The 24,960-nt window shown below is 43.3% G+C and overlaps 1 protein-coding gene across 1 annotated transcript in view; it reads right to left on the bottom strand.

Annotated features, from left to right (window-relative positions):
* The window catches only part of plxdc2b (plexin domain containing 2b), an 83,383-nt gene extending 61,725 nt beyond the window's left edge, over positions 1–21,658 (bottom strand). Inside the window, exon 1 of the mRNA XM_058638256.1 lies at positions 21,200–21,658. Within this exon, the coding sequence (XP_058494239.1) occupies positions 21,200–21,293 (94 nt within the window). The 5' untranslated portion in view covers positions 21,294–21,658. The remainder of the gene's footprint in view (positions 1–21,199) is intronic.
* Positions 21,659–24,960: the final 3,302 nt, after the last annotated feature.

The raw sequence follows: 24,960 nt of genomic DNA, 5'->3' as shown, positions 1-24,960 counted from the left end.
AGGACAAATTGTCATAATTGTCCCTGGAGGGAACTACACTAACACTGCCTGTGTTTTTGGCTCAGATTCAGAAAGGGAGTCTCAGTCTCACACCTGTACAATACAGATACAGATACATCCAGCGCAGGAATAGATTTACATCATAACATCAAAAGAGAGAAGGTCATTACAAAAAGGAGGACACAGATCGGCCAAGACAAACCATGGAGCTTCTCCTGTTGCATGAAAAGTTCAACTTTGTAAATATGCAGGACTCCTGAACCTATGAACTTATTTAAAAGGTATTCAAAGCCAGGCACAGACCACAATATATAAAAATGAATGTTGCCTTCCAATTTAAAATGTGAAATGGGGGGTAGGACAACAGTTCCAGTTACCAGAGAGAACTTTGTTTGGATAGAACTCTATGGGAAAATGAGCTTCTACCAATTCTCACTTGATTTACAAAGTCGGCAAACGTTCTCCTGAAGAGTTAACGCTCTCAATCATTAGTTTCAGGTCTTCAATAGAACATGATGTCAAATATGTAAATTCTGACAATATTTAGAGCTGAAATAGATGATAGATCATTTCAATAAGACTGGATGCCAGTGATTGACGGCTAGTTCTGTGGAATAGGTACGTGATCGCTGGTGATGTCTGAATCTCTGTTTGTAAAAACTGTTGTGAAACAGGACAGAGACCTGCAATAGCCGTAATCCAGAATAATAATTTACTTCAGACACATTATACTGGAAACAGACAGCTCTTATCTGACTCCAAAGAAAAGTTGACACTTAACCTTCTAAAATAAAAGATGACAAATTTGACATTGAAGAAACTGCAGTTGTGCATGTTAGGAAATTTGCAGTGAAGTTGCCCAATCTGGACCTTTTATGGCAGAATTAAGCTCCAAACCATGTCTGGCGTTGAAAATCTCTCTGTTTTAGGACTTTCATGTGTGACAAGTATGCTTCAACCCCCGCCTCTCTCCCCATGCCATTCCTCTGGGCAGCCTGCCATCTGCAGTGGGGCCCATGTTCTGCCTCTTTGAGCTGCATTGATCAAACTTAAAGCATCTGCAGCCCCGGCAGAGCCTTCTTGGTTTTATCCTCCAAACATCTAGAAGTGGGAGCTCTTCTCATGAGGTTTAGTTGCTCCACAGAAGACAAACTCTAAGGCAAAGGCTTATAGACAAATCCCCGGGGCTTAAAACTCATGAATAAATCATGAAAACTCCCTTAACGCATCACATGAAACGTTCAATTCGGGAACAGGTGAGAAACCAATCTTGCATTCTGCTTTAGCGGTTGTGGGATGATGAGAATGTGTCAACAAAGGTGTGAAAGAAAAAAAGAAAGAGGCCTGAGTTTAATGTGCCAATGTTTGGTTGCGATGAAGGAGGAAAACAGCAGATGGGGACCATTCAGAGACAAAGCACAGGAGGGAAGGCCAAGCTGAGTCACTGTCGCAGCTATACTGTATATCTGACTTCACACCACCTTTCTCTACAGACTGCTTAGGCAATAGTAGTCACGTTTCCCCCCAAAATCTGAATCAGTTTGACCTTAAAGGGAAATGAAGACAATGATGCTATGTTATAATGTTGAGAAAATGAAGGACACAAGCTAAACCATCTTAGTACTGTGGAGGTCCGATGCAGCCGTTGGTCGAATCTATCACAGCCACAGTGATAAGTGGGAGGTAATGATGGCCATTAGTGCAGCTAATGTAACCACCTTTTATCTCTTTCTTAAATGGCTCATTCTGGCCTTGGGAAGAGATGACAACGTTTGTTTGACAAGGAAACTAATGACAACATTAACATGTCATTACACCGGCTGGCACTGAGACAATAGATCAACTAGACTTTTCTTTGGGCCTTGACCAAATGTAGGAATAATATTTGGCGGACAGTAAAATGATATTACCTTTCTCTGATTGATTTCTCTCACGCGATGATTAAAAACTATTGATCAGAAAATGCAACATTGCAAAGAAATAGTATTTTAGAGTCGGGGTGTGCCGGTTCCTGAGGAGTAAACCTCCGGTGAACGCCACTTTATCTGTTACAGATTTCATCAAACTCAAAGGCAAAGCAAATCCAACAAACCCTCGGAGGAAATGTAGAGACACAGAGGTTAGACAGAGTCATTTCCCTGCATCCTACTCTCAGTAGGCCATTGTAAGTGTCAACAACACCATCAGGTACAGGTACATTGCCCTCAGCAGCACGTGACTATAGCATGGTGTAAAACTTCATAATGACGCCACTGGCTCCTTTACAAAGTCCTTAAAGACTGTATGGTCGTGTGTTGGGCCGTTGTTCCCTCTAATCAGTCTGCTGTGCTGTGTTTATGACCCTGGGTCACCGCCCCAGACACAGACCTGTAGAATCACATCAGCGACAGTCGGTGAAGTGCAGAAAATGACCTTGACGTCGCCCTGAAATACATTCAGACGATCTGCTCTTTGTCTCGTACCTTAATTTCACTGACACACGCCTTTATGAGCACAAAACCCACACATGGATCATGTTACTGGGGTTTTTTTTCTTTCCCTCTCAGGGAGTTGACAGACAGACAACACTCATGTAAAGGCCATCCACATAATTTACGACACGCACCGCCAACACACTCAAGCACTGTGCGCTGTGAAAGAGGCTGCAGCTTACATGAAAGAGATAAGGAAAACTATTATTTCAAGCGGGCGGATTTGTGTGTTTAGCACGTAAGCGCAACAACTTTTTTAGTATCTAAGTTCTCAAGTGAAATCCATGTCTGTAAAACAGCGATCTCAAAGTCAAATGACCTGGGGGACAAATGAGCGTCTTGTCTGGTCAGGAGAGGGGCCGGTCAAGGGAAAACAAAGTCCAACTGTTTAGGAAAAACTCTGATATCCCATCATGATATTGCAATAATGATATTTCACAAGTATTCTTGATGTGAAACAATATGTAGTTCACAATAAAAAAAAAAACATTTAAGATGCAAAATTATTCTGTAAATAATAATAATAAAAAAGACAGAAATAACAATTTAGTTTGAGACCAAGTTTGAGACCACTGCTGCACAAAAACATCACATTGCTGTTTAGATATTTCACACAAAAACGTATGTTGAGGCAAATCCATTGACTTTTTATTCTATCCATCCTTGCAGCAAACACACTGTAAGACAATGTTGGCAGTGGTTGCACATCAGACAACACTGTTGTGAAGGGCACGGGCCAATTTCTGGTGTTTAGCTTTTGAGGGGTCACCAGAGAGCTGGAATTACAGTAATTCCAGCTTTGGGTGAGAGGCCGGGTTCACCCTGTCACAGGGCAAACACTGAGAAACAGCCATTAACACTCACATTCTGACATACTGTATGTGCTATTCAGAGTCTCAAATTAAACTAACTCTAATCTACAAAACATCTACAGGCAAATACTAGTAAAACTAGAACAATCAAACCTACAACTCTCTTGATATGAGGAACCAGTCCTGACCACCACCAACCCGACATTCAGTCATAATCACAGAAACGTCTGACCCGAATGAAAAATGGTTTAATTTCCCCACTTCTCTGGACAGACCGGCAGTTTTATTTGCTGGTAGGAAATTTTCTTCAAAGACACTCCAGCTCGGCTCCACCCAGACTTCTTCTATTCAGTCTCCATGCCACCCTTTCGACAACCTATTTGACTACACAGCTGAACCTTTCCAGAGCTCAGAGAGTGGTCTGAGATGTGAATAACAAAAAAAACCCATCACATCTGCTGGAAAGAAACGAGAGAATAGCAGAAACAAAGTCTGCTCTTTCCAAAGCTGCGTAATGTAAACTGATCCATTTTCTTAAAATACACGTGAACGTGTTGTGTTTGCCGTTAGTGTCGGAGAAAATAAGTGAGCGGCATGAAAGAGGGAAAACAGCGTCAAAGTCAAGGAGGTGAGGGAACATTGCTGACGCATGAAAAGCAGCGCTAAGCTCATGATAGGAATCTTCTCGCTGCTGGAGTTTGGACTTTGGACCTTTCAGAGAGAAACTTGCGCTGTTTCTGTAATGCTATATATTTAGAGTCCATATGTTCCCACCAGATGACCTTTTAAAGATCACCGCCATGAAGTGGTGATATCATAAAAGTCGCTGTGCTGCGTCTGTACTTTCATTGCTCACAGATTCCACCCCCGTCTGCTGCTGAAACCCAGGCTGGGAATCTACTTGGTGGCTGAAGGCAGATGATGTCCAGCTGTTTGACCCCCACGGTCCTTGACATCAGATGTTGATCTCCTTCTCTCCACAGCTTGCAGTCAATATTCCCACTCCAAACTCTCTCCACGTCCTCCTCCTTTCATTGTCCTCTCTTTCCAAGGCCAAACTTGTCCCCCCCCCCCCAGCACAGATGTGCGGTCCCATGTGCGTTTCTCATCTGTCGTTTCCATCCATTCCTTTAAATCCCTGGACTTTTTACCGAGCAGAAATGGGAACTGAAACAGCTTACGGAAAATGATGTTTTGTCAACCAGAAAGTGCAAAATGTGCCGCAGCATCTGATGAATTTTCCAGAAAGTCTTATTATGATTTTAAGAGCGACCGAATCCTCAAAGAAATGCACCCAGTGTCATAAACACACACTATTTGACGGATTCATTACTGCTACAATTTGTACAATTGCCGCCAGTACGATCAGGTTCCGTGTCGTGATGCCAGTCCATAGAGACAGACATCCTGACAGACGGGGGGGGGGGGGGGGGGGGGTCAAATTATCATCGTCAATCACGCCGTGATCCCCTTCAGCACTGGCAGTGAGCAGGACAGCTGCGGTGTCATGGTGACGGGCACTTTCATTACCTTCCTGTCCGTGTGATAGTAGCCTCATAACAACTTGGATGTGTTGCCTGTCATGTCTAGACAGGAGCCTGTCACTGCAAATCTGCCACAAGACCCAAAAAAAAAACCCCCGGGGGGCTAACGCACCGAAATCCCCTATGTCAGTGATTTACCTGCCAGCAAATACTGTATGTTAGACAGCGACGCGACCTGAGGGGCTCCAGCGTGGAGACACAACACCGAAGAATGCAAAACAAACTTTTCCTCCATTTCCACGAGCAAAACACTGCAGGGATGACTCACATTTCAGGTCCCGTTTTAAGAGTCCAAACCCTGTTCCTCAGCTCATCATTGTGGTTTATAGTAAAGTATCAAAGTGCCAGATGTTTAATAAGGTGATTGGAGGCAGATGTTTGGATTTCAGGAGTCAGAGGAGAGCGAACCAAAACTCCTACATTCCACCTCCGACTGCTCAGAAGCGAAAAAGGCGATAACATCGTGTCCTCTAACAGCAAGTGGACAAACAAACAGAGCAGTTACTGCAGTTTCACATCTGAAACCACAAGGTTGTTTTTTTTTCTCAAATGGCAAAACATGTTTTTTGCTTCTTTAGCTTCCAAGAGTGTGAGTCAGAGACAGCTGACAAACAAACCTGTGCTGTAACTGTCACCTACTAACTCGTGTTTAACTGCTGTATTGATGGATAAAGGCGGCACCGGCCAACATTTGAACTGGTGGCTATTTCATTTCGTTGGATACAAGACACTTATAATAAGAAATGGAATTAATGATGTCTGCTTGACTGTTTTAAGGATGACTCAGAAACCTCTGATTTGCATGAAAAGCCGGGTCATTAGACGAAAGTAGAACCCATTAAGAGTTTGGAGTGGACCTGATTCAGGGGGTGACAGTTGATTTTTGATGAGTCTACTAATTTCTTGTAATAATACAGAGACATTTCCTTGTTCAGCAGGTTTTCCAAACATATGCAGAGGGAGAGACAGACAGACCGACAGGGGAAGACTCTCCATCGATCTTTACCAGTTTAAAAACAACACCCCTCAGCATTTCTGAGTCACTGACATTCTGCTGAAAGCGAAGATTTCTTCCTGTTATGTTTTGAACGTCTGCCCTTGTAAATGCCGCGAGGAAAACAGAATTACCGCCGTGCGGTCTTGTGCCTCCACCGACCAGTCAGGTTATAAGAAATATGGTCCCAATCTCCCCTGTTGTTTTTGAGTTATGATGCTGAGTAATGGGCAAAACAAGTGTTTTTGACATGTGAAGTGGAAACTTCCGTCTTAACTTCATTATTTTGTCCTATTAGACAAATGTCTACGAATCCTTAAGCAAGTTTGACAACCAGATTCAGTTAAGCCTGCCTCCCCCCTCCGCACGAGGATTTTCAAATCGTGGGAGACCACAGGCTCGAGGAACTTTGCAACCGATTCTCAACGTTTTAATCCTGAGAACGCACAGACGAGACGATCCCGTCGAGACGCAGGACCACACACTTGGCGTTTAATCGAGTGATTTCATGGAGGAGATTTGGTATCTCACAGAAACTCCCGCGATTTAACACGACTTCAGAATATAAGCAGACTGCCGGTGGCGTCATTTAATTGCTGTTGTGTGTGTGTGTGCACAGAAGACGGAATCAACTTGGCTTGTACAAGTTACAGCTCTAAACAAAAGTATGTAACATCTGTTTCCTGCTCAACTCAATTGGTGATCACACCCAAACGCGTCAATATCAAACATGTTATGATTTAATGATCAGGAAGACTCTGATGTGCCCAATCGTGTCTGTTAACCCCCTGACACTACAGGATAATCAGAAGGCACCCGGGATTGACGGAAGGACCAGATCGGGACCGAAATCTGGCCAATTATCCTCTTGTGTGGGACAGGCTTTAAGTCATGTGATTTCACGTTATTGAGGATGGGAGTGACAACCTGAACACAGACGCCTCCGGTCACTGCTGCCGCATAAAAGCAGGCAACACCTCTGTGAAGGCCCTGCTGGTTTACTGCATTTCTTTCTTCCCTCCCTGACCCCAGCAGAAATGTTTCTTCTCTGTTTGTCAGAATTTTGATCCAACACTCCAAACATTGTGAAGCTTTTAAGCTGTCCCATTAACGTTAAACAAAGCTTTCTCAATCATCATTTCCTTACCAGTGAATGTGTGAAACAGGCATCCACTCCTGGGTCAAATGACTCATTTGCATTCATGTGAAGCAAGATCCGGATGAAAGACTCTTCAAAAATATGTTTTTCTCTCAAATCTATTTGTCTCCAGTGGGACTACGTCACCAGCTTTGACTAAAAAGTCTCTGTTGCGGCTTGTAAGTCTGAAATATAGTGTTGGAAGTTCATGTGCCCATTCAAACATTGGTTTGAAACCTGTGTCTATATTTGCCTAGTAATGAGGACATTTGTTCAGGAAATACTATATTTGGCCACAGTGTTAATACTGTATATTTGACTCCTGCTATCACAATCTAATGTTGTTCCTCTCACAACATGCACATAAGTTGAGCGGACCTTATCCTTGGTTACAGCAATTCCCACTATACCGGATGTGGACAACCGTTTCCTAAGCATGTTAAATCCAAGTAAACACAGACAACACGGAGCTTCCCAAAGTGTGGCAAGAGTTTCGAGACAGTTCTTGACCTGTCTGCACAAAGTCTTCAGCTCAACCTCATGCGGGCTGAGTCAGACTCTGAACCTTGTTCCAGCCTGTGCAACAACACACAGCTCTCTCACTTTAGTGAAGTCAGTGTCAGTTAAACTGCACTCACTGCAGTGTTAATGTCTACTTATTGTCCCGTATCACTGGACAACTGATGGATGGATGGGGACTAAATATCAAATAACACTAAGCCCGGATCATCTAACTCAACCACCAACACCTTTAAGAGCTGAATTCACTTTCACTGTGACCAAAGATTGGTTCTTTTTACATGGAAATCACCCTTTTTAAAGAGCTATTGATTGTTTTTTAACAAAAACGCAATTCAGCATTTTACTGGCTTTGAATGCAAATAAGGGTGGTCGCCTTATTTCTGGCTTTTCTCTAAATTTCTGCATTATCTAAATCACTGTGGGGGAAAAGTGTCAGCGAAGTGCTGCAGGTTATTCATTGCTGTACTTTTCCTGTATTTATTATTGTGATTATTGATTACAGTGTGAGAGCCAAACTGTTGCTCTGAGTTAAAAAAAAAAAAAAAAGGGAAAGCTTTAATCTACAAACTATAAATTGGGGATGTCACCTTTGTTACTTATGCCCCTAAACTTCGGAACAAACTACCCTTAGATATCAGGGAAGCCAGCTCACTAGATATTTTTAAAAGAAGACTTATCTTTTTACTCTAGCCTTCAGCGAGCTCCTTTTCATTCCACCCTGTGTTGTGTTTTATTTGCAACAGGGTTTTTAACCTCTTGACTTCACAGCCTTTTCCTGCTTTATTCCACCCTGTGTTGTATTTTGCTGTTTTATTTGTATCTTTTGTTTTATTTCAAAGTTAAAACAGTTTTTTTTTTTACTTTTTGACTTTTGACTTTTCCTTTTCATTCCACCCTGTGTTGTTTTATTGTTGTGTTTGCTTTTTAAATTTTAATTTTTAATTTTGAGCTGCAACCCTTTGTATGAAAGGTGCTATACAAATAAAGTGTATTATTTTTATTATTATTATTATTATTGTTGTGCAAAGTTTGTATGAAAGGTGCTATACAAATAAAGTTTATTATTATTATTATTGTTGTTGTGCAAAGTCCTTCTAGAAAAGTGTGGGTTGTTACGGGGCGACTATCCACCCACATTAGGTCACAGTAAATTTATTTGAATATGAGCTTGTGCAGAACTTTTATCTACTATTTTCCACTTCCACAAGTTATAACAATGCCATTCTGTTTTGCTGCGACGTTGGTGTCAAGGGAACGCTTTAGTGATTTTAGTGTATTGATTCCTATCCTTTTCTCCAGGCAAACGTGTTCAGTGTGGTATTGATTTCTTCACTGTTCGTCAGCTTGAGCAGGTGAAAGACCGGTGACGCAACTTAACTCAGAATGGAAGAAACAGCTCGAGACTGTTTATTTTCTACCGAGCTCACATATATTGAACACTGAGGCAGGAACAGAAATGAGAACACAGAACAGTGTGTGGGGGAAAATGAGAAACAGGAAACTGTACGGCAGAAGCAGCGATAGGGCAGAACACACGATAAAGCACAGAGGATCTTTTTTCCTCCTCCACCACCCTGAGCAGACTGGCTTCTGTTCACAGCTGCAGATTAGCGTGACCTCCAGTTTAAATTAAAAACACATCCTCAGTCCTCATTTGTTCTGGGTCAGTCTGGGCCAACATGGAGCAGCGCCGGCAGCAGGGCAACGATCATTAGAGCTCGGTCGCGAATCACACGTGACGTGGGCACGTTAGGAGGGGGAAATGGGAAATGAGCAGCGGGGGATCCTGAGTGCAGCCAGGTACAGTCAGACTCGTCATTCACTACTTTAAACTTTCAGAACTTTTCACAACAATAAAGAAGGATGGAGGTCATACAGTTCACCTGTTTGAATAGATTCCCAAACAATGGCAAAAGTTTTAAAGTTTCATTTTTGACATCACCTGACCTTCAACTTTATCCCAAATGAACACATAATACACGATCAATGGCACCTCCTGATGACCTGTCGCTGTTCAATAACACACACACAAATATAAGCACACATGCAAAATCACGCGCGTGCACTCATGAACACGGTCAGTGTTCAGAGCCAGTACTGACGCTGACCTTTCAATAAACCCTCCACTTCGTCTGCTAATTGCTTGCAGGGATGATGATGATGAGCAAACAATAAAATGCAGTATTTTCCCCTCATCTTCAAATCTGATGATTTGATGTGAGCTCATCCTCTGAAACCACAGAGGAAATAAAACATCCCACAGAATCTCCGCATGTGGCTCTACATCTGCTACAGACCCCGGAGCGGGGGTAAAATTCACTGTACTTTCAAGACAATACTGGCTTTTCACCACTTTTAACTCATTTCCATCTCCCATATATGCATTCTTCTTGGATGATGTTCCACTGCTTTTGTTGTGTTCACTTAAGAAAGCGATCATTTCCCACTCTCGTGCACACGCGGTGCATCTAATGCCTCTAAGCCCCAAAAAATATGCAGCAAATGTGAACGCAGCAGCTCTGCTCCGACCAAATCAAATATCAGGATATTGAATGACCTTTCAAATTAGCACGCAATTCACGACGTGTCACAGACACCAGCATTTGTAGCAGACAGGAAATGATAGTTAATTGATAGGTGCCTTAAAAAGCAGCGTGTCGTCCAGCCACATGGGGCAGGCTCGCTGCAGGAAAAGGACATCAACTAAATCATTTATATTCATCCTGTCACATTTTCAGTTTTTACTCCTCGTTGATAGATTGGATTTTTTGGAGCATATCCAGTATTTCTTTTTTTTTGGGGGGGGAAGAATTCTTTTCTCCATTCATATTTGACCCCCCATTCAATATGATCTATGAAGCGGCTCTTTCATTTCATCAGGCTGAAAACAAAGCACAGGGTGAACAGGATTGCATCACCGATGTCATCTGACGACCCAGCAGCCTTTAATTTACGACTAAGATAAACGTGGAACGCCGGCGAGTTCCAGATGTGGTGACGTGTGGTGCATTGGCACCTTCGCCGCTTCCAGTGTCTATGAGAACAGGCGCGTTCAGGTAAATGGGAAGACGGCCAGACATTTAATCCATAACTGAACCTGCTCTACGTGAGACACTTCTCTTAGTGTCTGTGAGACGGCATTGCAATGACAAAGAACCTCCATGCACACAGCACAGACAGTGCAGAACTCTGTAGACTGCGTATAAAAAAGGTGGACACACTTGTCTCCCAGTTGAAGTTAACCAGGAAGTAAGGATATAATGAATAGCCTCCGGGGGCTATTTCAATCAAAGTTGTAATAGAAGTCTGTGGGAAAATGAGTGTAATTCTCACTTGATTTATCACATCAGTTAACATTTTCCTGAGGAGTAAATGGTTTCAATCGATAGTTTGAGGTCTTCTTCAAAAGAAAATGAAGTCAATTTAAAAAAATAATGTTCCCATTTAAGGGGAAATAGACAATAAAGTGGAAACTAGTGTGATCGTCTGCTCACCTTCATATGCAAACTTGAAAAGCCTCAAAGCAGGAGTTCAGATTCTTATGGATGACATCAACACAACAACATTAAACATCCCTCATATTACGTACAAGTCCATACGAGTAAAAACAGGAGAGTGCAGAACACCCTGAACTTTAGAGGCAGCATATTTGCTATATTCAGTACAGAACAGAGGTTCAATAACAACACAAAAATATCTACAAAACAAGAAAGTGCAATAAGATTTAAAAAAAACTATTCTACAAAATTCTCGAAGCCAAAAAAAAGAGTCCGTTCTGAATGGTGTTTTTCTGAGAATTTGAGAAAACATGTGTTTTGTTTTGAATCACAGGGCCTCCACACTTCTATATCACAATAACAATAATAACACAAGCAGTCGTATCCGATGCTCTCAGCAGCAGCTTGTTTTCACATTGTTCACTCACTCCCACTCCACCACTCTATGCGACGAGTGACTGACGCATTAATTGCCTCTGTGCACTGGTATGATTAACATATTCACAAATAAGCCACTCACACTAATTTACCTGCCATCGAGGGGCACATTTCTGGGGCGGGGGGAGACAAAGGCCTTTAAATCGCAGTCAGCGGACACTTTGCCGCGTGGTTAGCTCTCATCTCGACAGCACCAGACAACAGAGCTTACTGTATAAACACCTGTCACAAACACAGAGGATTCCCCTCACAACAGCGGGTATTAATCACTTCCTTTTGACAAAAAAAAAAAGAACATAATCTGACATTTTACAGGTGGTGAGAGTAGAATGGAATATATTTCTTACACAAAGCACGAGAGAGAGTTGAGCGAGTACTTCACGAGGAAGGAAGGAGCCGGGAACACAGTGACATTCAGGTGATTCAGGTATGCTGCCTAATGTCTGGAGACGAGACAATAAGTAAGAGCAGGACTTTATCGAGAGCCATGCACCGTGGGCAAAAGTGATGAAATGGTTTCTCCTACAGTGACAGGAACAAAATATGAATACAAAACCTATTTAGACCTAGTTCATTACAGCAAACTTTTAGACTTTTCAGTGTACTGCAAACAAAGCCAAACCACAAGAGTTGATCTATTATGCCCATTACATTGATATGCAGTTGCCTCCTGGATCATAACATGAGTCTCCCCCCCCCACACACACACACCCCACTCCAGGACCTCGCCCTAACTTCTTGCCAGCCTGTACAAGAAAACACAATTAAGTCTCACAGGCAATACACAATATTCCACTGGATTAAGACCTGGGAGAGTCTTGTTACCTGGGCAGAGCATGGGAACCGCTACCAGTCTCCTCACTTTCCCGTGACTCAAATACAGTGCAGGCACACAAAGGCGGCAGCTACTCTTTGCAATTCATCACCAGAGAGGCTCAAAGCGAGCCTTTGTTCCCGGGCTCTGTGCAGAGCTCTGGGAGAAACTTTTAAGCCAGTAAACATTGGCAAAGTGGCAGAAACCTGAACACCTGGCACAATGGAACCTCATTTACCAAAACCACTTGTTGGTTTTCTTCTTTTTTTTTGTTTAGCTCACATTTTGTTCAATCAAGCATGTTTGATCAAGTCAAAACAGGACAGGGATGAGTAGGAGTGCAACGAGTATAAATGTGTTGCCAACTGGCCTCCTGTTTACAGCTTCATAGTCAGTGGGGTGGACAACTGGGAGACGAGCAGAACAAGCTCCTCCACAACTGCTCCAAACATAAAATCTGACTCTGACCTCCAGAAACCTCTATCGGTTTGTGGGAAGAGTCATTTATCCTCCCATTCCTGGCAGCTCTGATTCCTTTCGGGCCAAGCGATGAACAGTAAAGCCGAGCACATCCAAACGGGAGGCCTTACAAGAACTGTTGTGAAGCTTCATGACTCAGTCAAGAAAGGATTAGCCAGAACAAGGAGAAGAACAATGCTGACCAGTCTCTGACACACATACTGTGACGAAGAAAATCCAAACGCCCTGAGGCTAAAGCGCTGACGGATCCGATTCAGGGTGGATTTCTGTGGCATTAAATGCTTTGAGGCGTTAAAGCGGTGCAACTCACATACAAACATTTTGTAGGCACTTCTTTGTCGTTTGACTCATACGCCAACCTGTTTGTCTGCAGCCGCCTCGCTTTACTGGAGCATTGCACACAAATCACTTCCTGTGTTGCAACACAAATCACTTCCTGTGTTGCAACACAAATCACTTCCTGTGTTGCAGCACAACAATTTTGCCAGGCGACACAAGACTGAAACATAACCATACTGAGAAACACAAGAGTCAGGTGGAGAACTCTTCTGACAATGGTTGGAAAGTAACAGTCTTTTGTTTCTTTTTAAAAGTCACACACTACAGCTTTAACCCTTTAACACCGAGTGCATCGCAGACGACTTTGCATTACCGCAATTACGCAACTGTTTCTGAAAGGTGAGAAGTTGTGACATGTCGTGTGGTTATTACCGTAATTGCACTCGCCCTGTTGTAGGAAGCGGGAGAATCAGCGTCTTTCGTCACCAGAGAGGAGAGTTGGAAAAACGCCTGTACATAAGTTTCCATTTTTGGCCTGTTTTTGCACATTGAGACAAAGACTCAAACAAAGGTTACTTTAAATACGTTTTATACTGTTCAAATTTCAAATTTAACATGCAGTAAAAGAAACTTTTAAATTGTTAATACACTATTTTAACATGCAGTAAACTGTAAATAACTGCCAGATATTGAAAGTTCATCTGAAAAATGGGCAAAAGCACTTATTCACAGGACATCTTCTGGCCTTTTTATGGTTAAAATAATCAAAAAAGTCCAGACATTTTGAGGCTTAGGTGTAAAAGGGTTAAGACAGTCAACCCACCCAAGAATAATGCACATGACATGAACTTGGACCAGTTTTCACCACCCGATGCAGCTGCATCTACCTTTGTAAATGCATTAGTGAAGACAACTTTGATGCTGTTATCAAAGTCACAATGAATTCTCTGCCTTCCCACACAGAAATACACTTGTGGCCGGAAACCCTTTTTTCATTTTCACCCTCAAAATGCCCCGGCCCTTCAGTGTGTGTCAGCCCGTGAAAAGCGGCTGCCGCGGGCACACTTGTTCTTTGTCAGGATGAGTTTGTGGGGTAAAGAGACTTCTGGATAAAAGATGTGGAGACACTTTCCAGGCAGAGTAACAAAGTCAGCACTGTTGGACTCAAAAACGAGGAAAACACATCACAGTCTGCAAGGGTTCAGTTGGCACAGCTCAAAACACTGTGCAGTGTAGCGGCCTGACGGCATAATCATGTTGCGCCAGGCATGTTTAATTTAGACAGGGCAGCAATAAAAAAAAAAAACAACAACTGTAAAGCATGTAATAAAAGTGTAATTGATGGCTTTGGTAGTGAGCATGCTGTTAACATGATAAAAACACCAATAAATACATCAATCTGAACTGAAGCGAAAATTAAATTGCTCCCACTTACATAAATGAAGGTGCTTTTCACTTGGCTAACATAAGGATGTGTGCATTACATTGTTCAAGCTTTCAGAATTGACCGGTCGGCTGTTAGGCAGTAGGATTGGGGTCTGGATGTTTGACAAGGGTTGGTCATTCACACGTTACTGTAATGTTTGTTAAAGCTGCTGAGATGCAAATTTTTTTTTGCAAATTTCTTTGCAGAAAGAAGACCCCGGTTGGAACATGGGTCTTTCTGCATGGAGTTTGCATGTTCTCCCCGTGTGTGCATGGGTTTTCTCTGGTTCTCTGGCTTCCTCCCACAGTCCAAAAACATGCAATTTAGGAGACCATACCATATGCGGCTCTAAATTGACTGTAGGAGTGAGAGAATATATACTGATATATGTATATATAGATATATATATTAAAATTAAAATTAAAAAATCCTTGTCAAGAACGCAGCACGATACAAGTCACAGAATTCAACAACACAGACACAACTATCATATACAACAATTTGAATTCAGAGTCACATCCACCAAGGGAGTTTTCCTCTCAATTCCTCAAAATTGACTTCACCTCCCCCACAGAGATCAGGTCTGACAGTTTCAGATCCGCCTTCAAACAAAGCCCTTTAACGAACACATTGATCCTCCATTCATCCGCTCCATTTCGGTGCCGTCAAAAATTCAGAAATAAGAGGGTGAGTGCGAGCAGGAAAGCAACTGTATTGTCACAGACAGTTGGAGGCAGACACTGACGCAGACCATGAGAGAGAGAGAAAACTTTCACACACAGTTGCACATGTAGATGAAGGCATGTAGCAGCACGCTGTAAACTCCATGACTGACACTTGTTTTTGTGGGACAAAGCCAAGCCGACCGCTCCTGCTGAGCGAGATATGGAGCCTGCTGCAGGGTGGAACGACTGGATCATGTGCGGGTGGCACCGTATCAACGCTCAGGCCTGGAACATCCAGCTCCATCGTCTCTCCGCCACGATAACAAAGCGTGCAAACACTTTAGTGTGCTTTAAAAACAGAGCCACTTCTTTAAGTGTTTTTTTCTGTGAGTGCATCTTTGGCAGGGCATGAAGAAGCAGCGGCAACCACACACAATGTTTACACCAGTGTTTACAGCTATCATCTCTGGGCACGGTATCTGTAGTGTAACTCTTAGTTTGGGCCACTAACCACTAGGACTGTATACTGGCAAGAAGAATCAACTGATATTACACATAGGGGTGTCGATTTGGTGACATGTCGTCGTACTTCCTCAGGAGTAAGTAACATACTATCGTGATATGTAGGGATACTGTGAGCAGGTCAGTTTCTTTTACCCCAAAATAGCATATTTTTAGTCTATATTTGAAATAAATAAATAAACAAAATCACAAATCAAATTAGCAAAAGTCTGATTAGATCAACAAGAAATAAGCAAATGTAGTAGGCGAGACCTTATCCTTAACTGTATCATAATGGAATCCCTGGACTATTACAGTTTCAAAATCATTGATAGCCCTTTTAATCTATGCTAGGCACTCAGCACACTTTCCACTGTCAAAACTCTGTTGTTACGCTACAGTAATTATCTTCTCCTGCACTGTGGGGTCATTCAGCGTGGCAGGGGAATTGAAAACTTGCTCTGCCTCCTCCCTCGGCTTGTTATCCTCTCAGACAACTCGGCCCCCCCCCCCACTCACACACACCCATACATAAAAAGCCTTTTATTTATGTCACTCTCCAGCTGATGATCTAGCGTCTCCTCTGGTAGCATCCATCAGCGAAGGGGAGCAGGAGGAGCGGATAACAGCCTGACATTGACGCTGCAGTCAACAGGAAGCTTTGTAAAGGGATGTTTGTCATGAATGGAAAGGGCTTGTCATGATTCACTGCACCGCCAACGTACACATCTGTATTGTTACACATCAAGGCTGATGTGCAATAGGCCTTTTCAAACTTGCCTGATGAACAAGATCCGTGGTTTTGCCATTGACACAATCCTCCAGTTACTAAACAAACTCCGTATTTGAAGCTTCAAGATTTGTAATTTGACCAATGCTTTGAAAGTCAGTGCAACCATAAATTCACAGCTGACACCTCCAACCAAGTACATATTGGATGGTTCTAGTCTAGCTGTAAAACACACTGGTGTTCACTCATATGTGACATGCTTCATGGACTGTTTTCCTCTAAACGGGAACATCCATCCATCCATGCATCCATCTTCTACCGCTTTGTCCTCCACATGAGGGTCACAGGGGGGGAATGCTGGTGTCAGTAACAGCTGACGTAAAGTGAAGGGCGAGGTATTCCCTGGACAGGTTGCCAGTCCATCACAGGGCCACATAGAGACAAACAACCAGTCACTCTCACACCTACAGGCGATTTAGTGTTCAATTTGCCTAATTGACAAATCTGCATGTTTTTGGACTGTGGGAGGTACCCAGAGAAAAGTCATGCACACACACACCATTTTGCTGCAAAAACAAATTGCACAGAGTAGGAAAATCCAGGAAGTGATTTTTGCAACCTCAAAAGATGCTGCACCAACTGGAAGTGAAGGAGCTTTTGGACCACATGAAAGACAATGAGCAAGAGCTAAAGAGGAGCTTAAGCTGCACCGAGTTTCATTAACTAGTGGCCCCTTTGCTCTTTGTCTCTGAGCCTATTGAACTCCAGCCTTCTCATGCCATCAGCCTGAGCTTCTTCTCAAAGTAAAAGGGGGTGGGAGCTCAGGGACAAGGGCCAGGCGTGACTAATGCAGGAGCCTGGTGCTGCTGTTGCATGCTGGTGCAGGGCTATGACCCCGCCTCTCTGCCCCTCTGCCTCTGCAATGTGCGGCCCAAACTTACTGCACAATAATCCCAGTCGCCGCCACAGCTACAGCCACCCATCCTTGTCTCCTACCCTCCTCCTCCTCCTCAATCCACCCCACCCCCCGTCATCTATTCATGGCAGCTTCTTTCAGCAGGTCATTCAGATGGCCAATAAAGAGGCTACCTCATTCTGTCTGCTCAGAAATGTGCAATGTCAGAAAGAGAAGGCAGGGCGGGGGGGGGGGGGGGGGGGATTCCAAGAAGGCTTACAATCTCTTCACTAAAGTAGACTGAGCTGCTCCTCCCACTTGGGTGAAGCAAGTTCTCGGAAGGTGGTTTATGTTGGGAATTGTTCCATCATCAACAAATCGGGAAATCTGTGTTTCCAATAAACCGGGTGGAGTTTCGGTTTAAGCAAAGCAGAGTTAAGCAGAGGGGGTTAGAGACAAGGCTGGGCTCAGGTTAAAGCTGCAGTAGGCAGGATCACTGGAAAAAGTTGATCGCCACATCATTAAAATACGTTTTGGGATTGTGTTTTTTCTGACTTGAGACTCTCTCTGTTTCATCATCAACAGATGATTATTTCCCTCTCTAAAACTCTGCCGATACTGACACAATTTACTGCGTTTATATGTTTTTAGACTCTTTCTTTATTTAGGTTTCTTTGAAGAGAAGGCAGTCATTGCCAATGCCGGGGGCAGCAATCTTTCAACCTAAGGTAGACACGTGTGCACAGCACTAGGAATGACTTGACTTCACTATCGATGACACAACATCGATTGTCTACTGATACCAAAATCTGTCCAATATAGTCAACTTAGCTGTTCATACATTTGTGTGAACGCATTTACCACGTAAGCAGCAATTTCAAAAACATAGAGTAGAAAACTCTACATTTTCTTAAGTGCAGAAGAGACTTTAAGCCGCTGGATTTATGTGTCCCGTGATTTACTGTATGTTTCCATTGTATTTTGACAGATTTTGGTTTTATTGACACGTCAGCTTTTCCACTCCAGTCAAGCTAAAAAATAAAAACTGTTGTTGTCATCTTTTTTCGCATAGTTAGCGAGTACAAATCAAAATGTGCATGAAAACAATTTATTGGGGACATGGAAAATATGACTTCAATCTCAGTCAGAGGAGAATTAGAGAAGGGGAAGTGGGACTAAACTGATTGAATTTGTTCTGCTTGCTTTTGGCATTTGAGCAAATACAGGTATCATTTGAAACCACATCCCAAACACGTCTAGCTATTGGAAGCCATCTCCAGTCATAAATACGAACATCTTTGAGCTCTAATCTGCATGCTTCTCTGACGCTCAGACTCCTATGTTCCTCTGAGAGTGTATCAGAGGCAGCCACTGGCAGTATGATGGATGAGGAGTGGCACCCTGGAGCTGGAGATGTCCATATCGCTGCTGCCCCGTGAGCTGGTTAACCCCCTCAACTCCCCCGAGTCTGCAAACACAACTCGGAGCATCCACAACAAACGGAATTCCACACACGACCTCAGTCTTAGCACATTAACAGCCCGCAGCGCAGGCTTTTAAACCAGACCACATCATTAGACAAGGCAAGACTTTCTCTCTCACGCTGCTGCTCTCATGCGTTCCAGCTAACGTCCCCTGTCTTTGATTCAGAAACTCTCCAGACTCCAGTGAACATCTCCTATTGCCCTCAGAGAAGAGAAACACCAGAGTGCAAATTAACCCCAGTCTCAGTTTTGTGCCACTGTTGAATGTATCAGTGGGTGAACATCAGCGCCACAGACGGAGAGCTTAAAGGATGCACTAAGCTATGCACTCACAGGATGTTGTGTAATTTTGCCCAGATGTGCACCACAGATCCTCTAACTCATAAATGCAAGGAGGGGAAATGAATGCTACCACCAGCTCTACTGTAACTGCTGAGACACTGTGAGACATCCTGGGTGCTTATTATAGTAGAGCATTATACAGTTATGCGGTACTGTATCTCCCAGTGGAGACATGTAGACAGTGGAGGTGTCCACCTGCACTCTATTAATACATCTATAAAAGAACAGGGGGTGCTCCTTAAAGCATCACAAGAGTGGAGGTCACTCCATATGACAAGGGAAGCACCCCACCCAGATGACTAAAAATACTGTCCTAGATACAGAAGGAGTGGAGTTTAACTGCAGCTCATGCAAGAGACTGAGCAAACAAGCAGCAGCTACAGTACAGAGGGAAAATGTTCTTTTTGCTCATAGGTGTTGCTATTTCTGAGTTTTCCTCACCCTCTAGCCTGGAAAACGAGCTGTTGTTTTCCGGCACATTTGGAGTGCGAAAACACACACTCCAGATTGTGCAAAAGGACAACAGGCTGTTGTTTTCTGCGCTGATGTCAAATGAGCCAGAGCGCAGCACGACCCGGCAGACCGATGTAATTCATAAATAACACTGGGTGAGACTGTGCTAAGTGCGTGCGTTTGCATGTGTGTCTGTGTGCAAGCGGTCACACTCGGCCGAGAGCATCTCTCTCTCTCTCTCTCTCAGACTGAGCCTTATACATTCCTGTGGTCTCACACACACACACACACACACACACACACACACACACACACACACACACACACACACACACACACGCGTGCACATAAAACACACAGGATTAATTTACAGTTGCTGACAGTGGACAAAACACTTCTCCAAACACTATCTGATATGAGATGAATATTAGCTGCCAGCAATAAATGCCTGCATGAGTGTGTGTGTGTGTGTCCATGTGACTAGATGTGAGATCAAAGTGTGACCTGAGGTGAACACACTGTGGCTTTACATTAGGGATATTGTTCACACTGTACTGTTTGTCCTTCAGTGTGGACCACATCTCATTATTAAGGAGATCATATATAAAAAGTGGATGTAGACTTCTGGTTTGACAGGCGGCCAAGCCGCAGGTAACAATATAATGAATAGCCACTGGAGGGCGACTCTGCTGGGTTCAAGTCCGCTTGAATGGAAGTCTGCTTCCTACAAACGCTTAAATTCTGCTGCAGATACATTTGAAAACCTCAGGGCTGTGTTTTAGTCTGGACCAGCAAAGACCTTTGTAAACGATGATTCCACTTCCTGTTTAGTTCTGATCAGCCACAACTTGGCCTTTGCTGATTCATCACGAAGAAATCAACTCAACCGCCAAACAAACAATTCTCCTTTTTTCTCCTACTGGAACAAGCAGTGATACTTTGTGTTTGTCTGTCTTCTGATTGGCTAACAAGACTTTGCAGTTACAGCTATGTCGCCACCTGTTGACTGGCAGGATTTTGACAGCACTTAATCGTGTTTTTTGCGTTTTCACGTGGACAAAGATGTTTTTGAGAACTTGGCATGTGTGGACAGGGTTATTTTTTAAATATTAAGATGAAGGAGGAAAACCAAAACTTCCCGAAGGGTTAATGGTCTCCATTGCTCATTTAGAGAAAAAGAGAGGATGACGTCCGTCAGCGTGGACGTAAGTCTGTCTGGTTGCATGTGACATCTGTGGATTTCTGGTCACAAAACCCACAAATCATAAATCTCAAAGTTTCAAAATGGGAGTTCAAATTCTTTTGAATCACAACCAGTTGCCACTTGGGACATCCTGAGGGACTACATGAGCATGATGGACTGTCCCTGCACCTGCACTGGTTCCTCTGTGGTCTCTATCCCCAGATCTGCTGAACTTTTAGCCAGAAGACACAGACACATAAAAAAAGACAGTTCGGGAAGTAGTTTTCTGCACATTGTGTCTCAGCCTGAGGGAGATGAACGAGCAACTCCTTACCCTTAATTGTAATGAGAATATGTTAAAGGGAAAACAAAGTGTTTGATTCCTGACAGAAAAAACATGGGTCATGACAGCCTATTGTCTAATGGCTCCTATGGAAAATCATCATTAAAGCACGCGCACACACACACACACACACACACACACACAAAGCTCAGCTCAGGTTGAAGGTTCGAGGTGCAGCTTCTTCTTACCGTTAGTGTCTGAGACCTCGGCTCGGATGTTCCTCACACACTGCAAAACTACAACAACTCCAACGAGAAGCTCGAGCGTCCTCACACGCGCCATATCCCAAGTTCGGTGTGCAGACGTTCTCCTCCGTGCTCCGGTTCCCCAGCGAGAGAAGCCGCGTCCGCGTCTCTCTCTTCGTGCACCAACACTTGGATCGCGACTCTCGGAAAACCTGCCTGCGCTGCACGGAGCTGCCCGTGTGTTCCGGCGAGTGTCAATCTGCGCGCTCCTGCAGCCAACAGCTCCAAAAATGACCACAAATGTATAATTACAGGCGGGGGGAAGAAGAAGTTGAGCACTTAGTACATCATCCCACACTGACCGGAGGTGCAGCCGGTGTGTGTGTGAGCGAGTGAGTGAGTGAGTGCGCGCTCCTGGAGAAGACAGTGCGCTCCCTCCGTCATCAGCTCCTCGGAGCCAATGGCTCTTCCTCTGTTTGATGTGAACAGAAGAGCTGGAGCGTTTCTGCAGCTGCCGGAGACACACACACACACACACAGTTTACTCTCCTGTGTGTGTGTGACACTGTTTTATCTATCTATCTATCTATCTATCTATCTATCTATCTATCTATCTATCTATCTATCCCTTTGTTGTCCCACTTCACCTCAGTTGTGCAGTCAGGTGAGCTGTGAGAGCGCCCTCTGCAGGGGTGGTTTGTTGACACGAGCTTTACATCCACAATCAATCATTTGCTTCCAATTTTTGGCACGTTTCCATTTTAATGTTTATTAAAATATGCATTGTCCCTTTCCTTGAATAAATAAATAAATAAATAGAAATATATGGGGAGGGCTGTGCAAGAACATACTGTGTGGTTTTAGTCAAACATTATAAGAAATGTGATGTCAACAAACAAAATAATGTAGATAAAAATTCTATGTTAGACCCACTGAAGAACACATTCTTCCTATACATTAAATTCCAAAAAGAACAACAGATACAGAGGATGTATGTAAACCCATCCACTCACAGGTGGCACCTCTGAAACGCAAGTAAAATATAAGATTTTGGAAAGTATAAACGATCAAATCAAAAAATATTTTAAGGTCTTACGCGTGTCCTTACATTTTCCTCCTTTTTTGTATTAGTTTGTGCTCATTCTGCACAGGAAGGATAACTTGGACCACATGCTTGTTCCAATTAAGATACTCGCGGTGGGAACTCAGGAGCTGCACCACAGCCATGGAAAAACTTCATGTAGAGAGGAAACTCTTGCATAAAGAACCCTTTTATAGTTGACTTGGCGTTGTGTGCATGCATATTGAACATTTGAAGTCGTTTTGGAGGCTTGGTGGATTTTCAAAGTTGTTTTTTTTAGGGGTTTAAATGCAACAAAAGTCTTAACAATCAAAATTTTTTTTTTTATGCATTATTATTTCTGTGGATCAACCTGGGACATTTGCTCTTACTGATAACGTGGCTGCTGATGGGGACAGAAGGAAAAAGACCACAAAAAGCTCACAAAGAATAAAAAAAACTCAAGTCTACAATGTGTTAAAAAAAACGTTTCATACTTGCCGTTAAAAAGCATTTTCTAACTGACTGGGAACTGAAGTGTGTCAACCACTCACTCCAGAGGGGGGTTTGTTTTGCACTTACATCATATGATTTGCTCTACATCCAGTAAATATGTCTCTTTTTCTTCATTAACCCTTTGTCAATATATAATAATAGATTCTAAAGGTTTTAAAACCATGTTGTTTGTCTTTAAAAAGCTCCATGGCGTGTTGCTATTATCACAAATAAATATCTATATCCAAACCAGATAAAGGCTGCTAAGTGCACTGCAGCCATTTAATCCATAAAGCATTTCCCAGTGACATCATGCGATCCCGTGTAAGGATGAGACGTGATTTACCCTCTGAAAACGTGGCCACAGAGGCTGGAAAGTGTTCCTGATTCCTTCATCCACTCACACGCACACTCGCTTCTCTCGCCCCAGCGAGTCTTTCCAACCGTTTAATCATCACAGCAGTCAAGACTCAGCGAGTCTCCATACGCTCTCCTGCTCTAATCACCTTTGTACCGCTGAAGGAGGCTGAGCGTATGGCGTGCTCCAGTTGCAGGCGGAAGTCAGAATTTCCAAGTTCCTAGTTGAAAGTTTCAACCGGAACGCCCACTCAGGAAAGTCTGAGCATTTTAAGACGTCCACTTTTACTGTTAATTGCACTTTTGTTGGATTTATTTACACATTTCATCCATGCTATTTGTATGTGCAAAATACCATGTAGGGCAGGGGTGTCAAATGTACAGCCCGCAAGCCAGAAAACGCCCGCCAGTGGGTCCAATCCGGCCCCCGGGGTGGATTTGTTCCGGATACCTGTAAATGGTTAATTTAGGCATAATATTGTTGAAATTGCACTTATTTTTCTCAACAAATTTCAGGTTGTTCATAATATGTTTTGTGAAAAGATAATTAAATGTAAAACAAGGAAAAAAATGTTGTTGTTCAAAGGGTTATTATGCTATTATTTTACACGTCCACTTCAGCTCAAATCATGCTGTATGTGGCCCCTGAACCCAATGAGTTTGACAGCCTTGATGTAGAGTGGTATTTCTAACAATGGTGACCCCTACTTAAGTGTGTGTACATGTTTTTTCTTACTTCTTAACTGGACCAAGGTCAGGTGGAGGTCACGTCACTCCCACTTCTCAGCTGACACTCTGAAAACCTCATCCATCCTCTTTTACTCTGCTTCCTAAACCAGTGTTTCTCAATCCTGGCATCCGCGTGTCAGGTGTGTTGGAGCAGGGGAAACATCTAAAACATGGAGGTGCAGTTGGTTCCTGAGGACCAGGATTGAAAAACATTGCTTCGCCCACTTTCCCCCGCGTGACGTGTCTCTTCACAGATGTCCTCGAGCTTTTGCTTGGCCGGGGGAACACACCACGCTCGCTCTCCCTGGGGTGACCTTAAGGAGCCTGGAGACATCTGTGACCAAATTAACGAAATGAAATGGGAGGTTTCCAGCAGCGACACCAGGTCTGAGGGTGGTGGCGAGTGTAAATTTTCCAGAGTGCTCATGTCTGGAGTGTGGCTCGCTGCTCGAGCTGCAGAGCTGCAGAGCTGCTTGTCACCACAGCATTTATGATGCTTGGCCCCTCAATCAAACGAGAACAAAGACGCCGTGTGGCAGTCAGACACTGCTAACACTGGGGAGAACAAGCTCAGCTCTGTGTCCGTCTTTCCATTAGAACACCGCCAATTATTAGCTTTTCCATCCCATGATAATTATATTAACAAGGCCTGAAAGCACATAATGATTTAGCTTTGCTTTGAGAGGAAAGTGGAAAAAACTTTTATTTTTTTGCTCCATTTCACAACTTTAATAAGGTTTTCAGTTTTGAATATTTTTCAGGTGAATTGAGTTTGAATCAGTGTTTGTGAAGATTAATTCACTTTCCTCGTGTTGTGTCACCTCTCCAATGAATCCAGGAGCTCGTAGACGGAGTGTTTTTAAATACAACCACACCTGAGCAGCTCGGGCATCGCGCCATGCTCCCGTCACGTGGAGGTTAACGTGATTATTGAGTTGCTGACTTGTAAAAAGCGTTCACACAAACATCCAAGTCGTAAACACAGAAATCTGAGAAAAAGTCTCAGAAAGTCATAATTCTTTTTTTTTTGGAGCTCATACGTGTGACTTAAATCAACGCGAGGAGCCAAAAAGGCCTCATTAAATGCAATCAAATCCAGATTTTGTGAACACGATCAGAGATT

This window comes from Solea solea, chromosome 1 (genome assembly GCF_958295425.1).
Source record: "Solea solea chromosome 1, fSolSol10.1, whole genome shotgun sequence".
NCBI lineage: Eukaryota > Metazoa > Chordata > Actinopteri > Pleuronectiformes > Soleidae > Solea > Solea solea.
This window is presented reverse-complemented; position numbering and strand designations above follow the sequence as displayed.